The sequence below is a fragment of the Athene cunicularia genome, assembly GCF_003259725.1.
Source record: "Athene cunicularia isolate RWA chromosome 3 unlocalized genomic scaffold, athCun1 chr3_part1, whole genome shotgun sequence".
Taxonomy (NCBI): Eukaryota; Metazoa; Chordata; class Aves; order Strigiformes; family Strigidae; genus Athene; species Athene cunicularia.
This window is the reverse complement of record NW_020799097.1, coordinates 63,882,303-63,888,836: the sequence shown is the minus strand read 5'-3', so window position 1 is coordinate 63,888,836 and position 6,534 is coordinate 63,882,303. Positions and strand designations below refer to the sequence as shown.

General features: G+C 47.7%; 1 protein-coding gene across 1 annotated transcript in view; it reads left to right on the top strand.

Annotated features, from left to right (window-relative positions):
• The first annotated feature begins 212 nt into the window (after positions 1–212).
• LOC113478639 (p53 apoptosis effector related to PMP-22-like) overlaps positions 213–6,534 on the top strand; it is an 11,164-nt gene continuing 4,842 nt past the window's right edge. Inside the window, exon 1 of the mRNA XM_026845976.1 lies at positions 213–814. Coding sequence (XP_026701777.1) covers positions 604–814 — 211 coding nt within the window. The 5' untranslated portion in view covers positions 213–603. The remainder of the gene's footprint in view (positions 815–6,534) is intronic.

Below are 6,534 nucleotides of genomic sequence, written 5' to 3'. Positions count from 1 at the left end.
AAAAACTGGGGAAGAAGTTGACCATTTCAACTGCAAAGCGACTTACTGCCAGTTTTGGTACCTGCAGTGGTGAACATGATGAGTACTACCGATGTTGGGTAACGCTGCTCCGTCTAGCTGGTGAGCAGAGAGGAGAAAGACGAGCTTCCACAGCCGGGAGGAGGGCAGGGCTTGTGAAACCTAGCGAGAACCCAAAGCTTTTGCTGGGGTTACGTTTTGAGGCCACGATGGAGAAGCGGGTCCGGCCGCGGGGAGAGTGGCAGTCAGCAAGGGGTTAAGTGCCAGTATGAGTGAGGGGAGGACGAGCGATGGGACCGAGGGTCGCGGGTCTGGCGGGGAGCCGGGACCAGGGCGAGAGAGAGGAGCGGGGCCAAGCCCGGCCCAGCCCAGCCCAGCCCAGCCCAGCCCAACGCTCCCTCCTCTCCTCCCCGCCGGCCCCACCGGTCGGGGCCGCCGCCAGGCTTAGTCAGAGGAATGTGGGTGGGACTCCCTCCTCCCCCGGCGCCTTAAAAACCCGCTCGGACCCAGCCGCACGCAGTCTCCTGTCCCGGCGGCCCGTCCCCGCCACACCCCACTCGTGACGCTCGGTCTCGCCGGGCAAGGATGGTGGTGTGCGGCCTCGCGTGTTGGAGGTGCAGGTGGCTCCTGCCCCTGCTGCTGGGCCTGGCCATCATCATGGGCATCATCGCCCTGGCGGGCCGGGGGTGGCTGGAGTCGGAGTCGGAGCCCTACGTGCAGCAAGCATCCCTGTGGGAGAGCTGCACGCGGGGCGAGGCGGACCTCAACTGGAACTGCGAGTCCCTCATGGACTACGGTAAGAGGGGAGCCCCCCCGGGGAGCTTCGGGGGGCGCCGGTGCCGCCAGCGGTCTCCCCACCTCCGCTGGGGAGCAGCGGCTCTCTGCGGTGGGGTTGCCCCTGCAGAAATGGTGTTTCGGGGCTTAAGCCAGCAAAGAAACGCGGGTCTAACCTGCCTCAGAGCAATCTCTTCTGTCGGGGCAACGCTGGGAAGCCAGGGTGATGGTGTTCTGGGTTTTTAAGAAAACTTACTTCACACCCAGAGTCAGAGAGCCAACGCCCAAGTCCCTGCTCCTGTCTGCTGTCTCTCAGCTGGCTGCAGGCCCGGCAGCCTCGCCTGGCACTAGCCAGCCCCCCTCCCTGTGCCTGCCGGTGACCTCGCTGGTCCCACGGTGGGCGTGGAAGCCTTCATGCAGGGTGGCCTGTGCAGAGCCACACCTGGGCAATAGGGACGTGCTTGGTTCGTTCGTCCGTGTCCTCCCCAGTCTGTCTGCCGGCCCGTCCTCCGGAGGAAGAGGAGCGCCTTAATTTAACCCTGCCTGGCCAAGGAGTGTGGCTATTAGAGTGTCTCCTGACCTGCAGCTTAAAATGGCCTGATGTGGGTCTGTAGGCAGACAAAAAAAACCTCTTTCCTCTGGATACCTCTCTTGCACTGGGGCCTAAATCCGGGGATAATCACGTCTCTGAACTCGCTGAGCTGCTTCTGTATCTCTGGATCTTCATCACCAGCATAATATTCATACTGCACACTCCCAGTTTCTGGGCTTTTTCGGGGACTTCTTTTTTTTTTTTTTTCCTAGAGCATGCGGGTCTGATTATATCTACTTTTCAAACAAAATAGTTCCGGACAAATAAGCAGACCTGCCTTGAGATTCTGGATAAGGGTACTTTGGGGACTGGGAAGCTGGAAGGGTGTGTTCCAGCTGGGACTGCTTCCCTGTGCAGATCCCATGCTGCCCGAGCACAGCAGGCTGGCTTCCAGAAGCTTTTTGTTGCAACACTCGGGTGTAAACTGAATCCTGAATACACTGCAAGAGCAGTGGCTTCATTTCTCAGGTGATGACTGCAGGTTTTACTGTAGGTGGAAGAAATCTGGGTAGTGTGACAAAAATATGTCTCCCAATTAGAGAAGAAAATCTAGTGCGGAGTTGCTGATATTTGCATTGCACAGGGAAGAAAGTAGCTAATACAGTAGAGCTGCTGAAACTTGCTCTCTCCTATAGTGACACTGCTGCTCATGTCCCTGAGCACTGGCGGGTGTGTGCTCTGAGTCAGCCCTGAGCATTGTGAGGCAAAAGGAACTTTCTGCTGTTTTTTTTTCTAGTTAACAAGCTGTCAGAGAAGACTAGTGTCCTTGACTTTGCTTATTTAAGCCTTGGTTTATTTAAACCAAAGCTTACTTAGATCCTTGGCTTATTTGTATCAGTGTGACTTTGCCTCTTCTCTAATTTTCATGACATCAATGCCACTGTCTACTCAACTGCTATTTGCATCTAGAGACAGGATGTAACATATGAGTTCAGTCTTGATTTATTTTGTTTTCTTTTTTCTATGCTAATGCAATTAGGCTTAAAATAGGTGAGAGCATTTACAAAGGAAAAAATGCCTAGGAGGCATTTACAGTACTGCTGCAGGAAAAGAAAAGTTAATTAATTGAGGTGCATAACTTGTGTTTTGCATACAGTAACTACTATACACTAACCATCCTGTGCCTCTCTGGATGAAATGAAAACTTCAGAGTGGATCCCCATTAATAGGAAGCTTCATTAGACAGTTTCTTAATTGATGTGTGCAATGTGTCAGAAGAGAAAAAACATCATTCACATTTTAAGCGGGGGAAAAGGGGCAAGAACAGACAAAGAATTGCAAATAGGAGCGTCTCCTAAACTGTATTGCCTCTTAATGCACATTTGCAAATGCCACATGAGAGGGAGGAAGGGAAGAGGGGAAAAAGATTAGCATGTCACTTGGTTGGGAGGTGGGGAAGGGAGTTTGTTTAAAGCTCTTTACTGGTTTGTGTCTGGGAAGGACCTGGCTGGCAGTATCTGTGTATTACCAAGATGTTGCAAGGCAGAGCTGCTGTACTGCACTATTGGATGATTCAAGATGACTTAGTCTGGACCACTGCAGGAATAAACTGTTGATGTTTAAAACATATTGGTAAACCAACAGCTATGACAAGGATTGTTTGCAATGTGGTTACTTGGAGAGAGTGATTGTCTTTATAGTGATGAGGCTGTAAGTTAGGAGAAACATTTGTGGGTGGCTGTGTCCTCCCGGTTCTGAACGGCTGCTTCCAACGACTTTGCGTTGAATTATCACTGTAAAAGATGGGTGTGTATGTGTGCAGTAAAGGTGATCCCATAGAGGTTAACTCTTATATTCCTAACAGCCAGTTGGTATTCATTAAGTATACAACAGCCAACCTAGAAAAAGGGAAGCATTCATATGGATCCTTAGTAAGAGTCAGGAGAAAAAAAGTAATCTAGAAGCAGGAACCCAGCCTTTGTGAATTGTGTTTCACTGTGACTGTGCCACTGTGTACATGGTCTGTAGAGGCATGGACTTTGATACCACAGATTACTGGTGAAGCTGAGTACACGTGTTGACTTCACTGAGGGGCCAGGTAAATAAAGGGGGAATGTTACATGTACACTTATCTCTTCAGTACGTCTGTCTTCAGGCATGCTTCTGTCTGATTTACGATGCAAGGATGTATTAGGGACAAAGTTAGTTTATAGTATCAGCTAAGTGCAGGCACTTGGAAGATGTTGATGGCAGAGGTGTAGCAGTTAGTGTCCCTGTCTACACCTGGAAAATATTTACTCCAACTTCCTAGTGAAAGCTCTCAGTGAGCAGGTGAGCCTGGCATCCCTGCCAGTGGGCTTTGCTGGCCCCTAGGCAGCTGCCCTTCCACGGCTAGCAACCTGCAGGCCTTAAAAGTTGGAAGTCTATAGGATTGTGCCTCTCCTGAGCTCCCAGCAGGGACAAGTGGCTGAAGCCAAGATTTTAGCAGTGGACTTTTATTTAATAGTTTGGTAGTATAGCAGTTGCTTTTCCTGCACTCCTAAAGCCTTACTAGAGCTGTGATTCCCAGTATTAATTTCCAGCCAGCCCTCCCAACAAGCCTTTGATTCTGGGCTGTCCGGTACTTGTGGTGGGTATGCACATACCTTCCCCTTGCCAGTCATTGCTACCATGGAAATTTGCACATTATGTGAGCAAGAAGATATTTCTGACAGCGCTCTCTTGTTCACAGTCCACTACTCCTTTTTGTCAACAAAAGCAGATATTTTGGGGCGTTATGTGGAACGAGGTCTCAAGGCCGAAGAAGAATTGCTACTGGCATTTATATACAGAAAAATAACTACAGTATAAAAGCATGCCTCATCTATGCACGTCATGGTAAAAAATTCTACCCTAAGATTCCAGTTATTCACAAGCTAACAAACCAGTTTCTACTTTAAGTGAACAAAGATGAGAAAGGCTTGTTAATTCAAATCCTGTAGCAGTTCATCTTCCTGCTAGACTATTTTCCCAGTCCTTTTATACCTTTCTAAAGGGAAATCTAGATTTAAATATACACTGTAGAGCTTCCGTCTCCTCCCTGGTGAGGCTGAGGCACAGCCAAATAAAATGAGGAAACAAGTCTAACACTAAGACTCTGTTGCTTGATTTTTTTTTTCTTAATTTTGTGCTCATCATTAACTTTAAATAATCCCAACCCCTCCTAGTTATTTGCGTGATAACATTTGCATCTTAGTTCCTTTCCATAGCTTGATTAATGATGATTGCATAAGAAAACTCTTAAACCTTCCTAATAATTATAGACCTTCAGCCCTCAAACAGTTTGGTTTTTTTTAATGTTCTTTCAACACCATCTAATTGATAAATACTTTTCTGCTGATCAGACTATTCTTTGAGGCAAAGCCAACCTGGGAACGTTAATACCTCCGACTTTTTTTCTCTCCTATTCTTCTGCTCTCCTCTTCATGCAGCCCCAAAATTACTGTGGTGTTATTGTTTGATTCTGTAGAGAGACATCATATTTATGCCTATTTTGAGTAAGAAATACTCTCTCTGCCAAGTGAAGGTACTTGAGAATTTTCTATTTTTATGGAAAACTTCAATTCTGGCTAAATGTCTTGTGATTACAAGTTACTTCTGAGCTCAGATCAGCTAGAAACTGAGGCTGCTCAGTCTTTCTGTGAGACTAAGCATGTCTCTCCAGCTCTTCAGGCAGCAGTGAGTGTAAACCCACACCTCTCCCCTCCTGGGAGCCATAGGCAGAAGATTTTGCAGGTGGAGACAGAGCGCTGTGTGCCAGTGGGGGCTCAATCAGCTCTGGAGAGGCTCTGGAATGAAAAGGAGGTATGAAAGCCTGATTTGATACGTATGGGGATGAAGGGGATCCTGCAAGGACAAACAGCAGTTTCAGTTGGAGCCCTGGAGCAGCCCCTCTGCTGAAAGCTCTCCCTGTTGGTGGGGGTAGCAGTGGTTTGTGTGCAAAAGGAGTGTTGCCAGGGCTGCACCTACACTTGGAAAGGTGCAGCCTCCCACCCCAACCTCTTCCATCAGTCACCTATTAGAAGAGTTCCAGTTAATCTTTTGAGATTTCTCTTACATTGTGTATATATAAAAGTCCAGAGCTTTTTGTTCTTCCTGTGACTCCTGCCTGGTGTTCATGTGGCTGACTGGCCATTCTATGGCTGTTGTTTAGCCCAGCCCAGAGTAGACCCAGTGCTGTGGCCAGCATCTTGGTCTTGTCAGTATCAACCTGCTGATAACTGCTGCTGGATAATCCAGCAGGAGAAGGAGAGGAAGGTACGGGTTCACCAGCACTGAGCTCTGTCACATGCGAGCACAAAACCCACTGAATTTCATAATGTTGCTGCCTACTACTGCCCTGTTTCTGAAGATCTGAAACAAAGCTGGGCTTGATATTGGTCTTCCTGACAAGACATCTCCCACAGCTGTGTGTTGTCATTTTCATATTGCCAGAGACAAGAAGATAAATCACTGTGAGCCAAGATGGGGCTGACCTGTAGCCAAAAGCCTGTTACACTTGCAAAGTAAGGACCGAGGATATGGAAATAGCAGAGAGAGCACTGGGGGCTTTTTGGCTTGTATCTCTTCCAGTCATGTCTGTGTTGCACCAAACCTTAAGGTGTCTAGCCTGCAGGTGCATCTGAGCTTGCAACCTAAATTTTATCAGACAGATGCCAGACTTGGCTTCCTACATTGTGCTAGCATATGTAATACATCTGAAAGGGGATGTGCTTTAATAACTAAGAGTTCTTTCTTGTTGGTGCTTTTTTTAGGGCAAATATCAATAAATAGTACTGCTAGGTCATTTAGTCTGAATGACTTTTCCTGGGCTGGCTGTGTGCTATGTTAAATATCCCTTTATATTAGTTATCCCTAAATAAATCTTCCTGTGGAGGCGATACCCAGTACCTTCATTAGGTATGTCAGAGAATATTTTATATGGAAAGATTTTTATCAGACCACTGATGTCACTTTAGACACTCATTGGGTGTCCTCCCTACCTCCTGACCCTGCAGCATTCTCTTAGTGAAGGGGTATGAAACATGCACAACTGGCTGAAGGAGAACTAATTAAAATAGTTTTTGCTGTCTCAAGTAGCTCCAAGAAAGGAGAGGGGAAAGAAAACCCTTTTCCTTAACCTTTCTATGCCAACATGACTCTCTTCGGGTGGTGGTTGGGGGGGGGCGGGG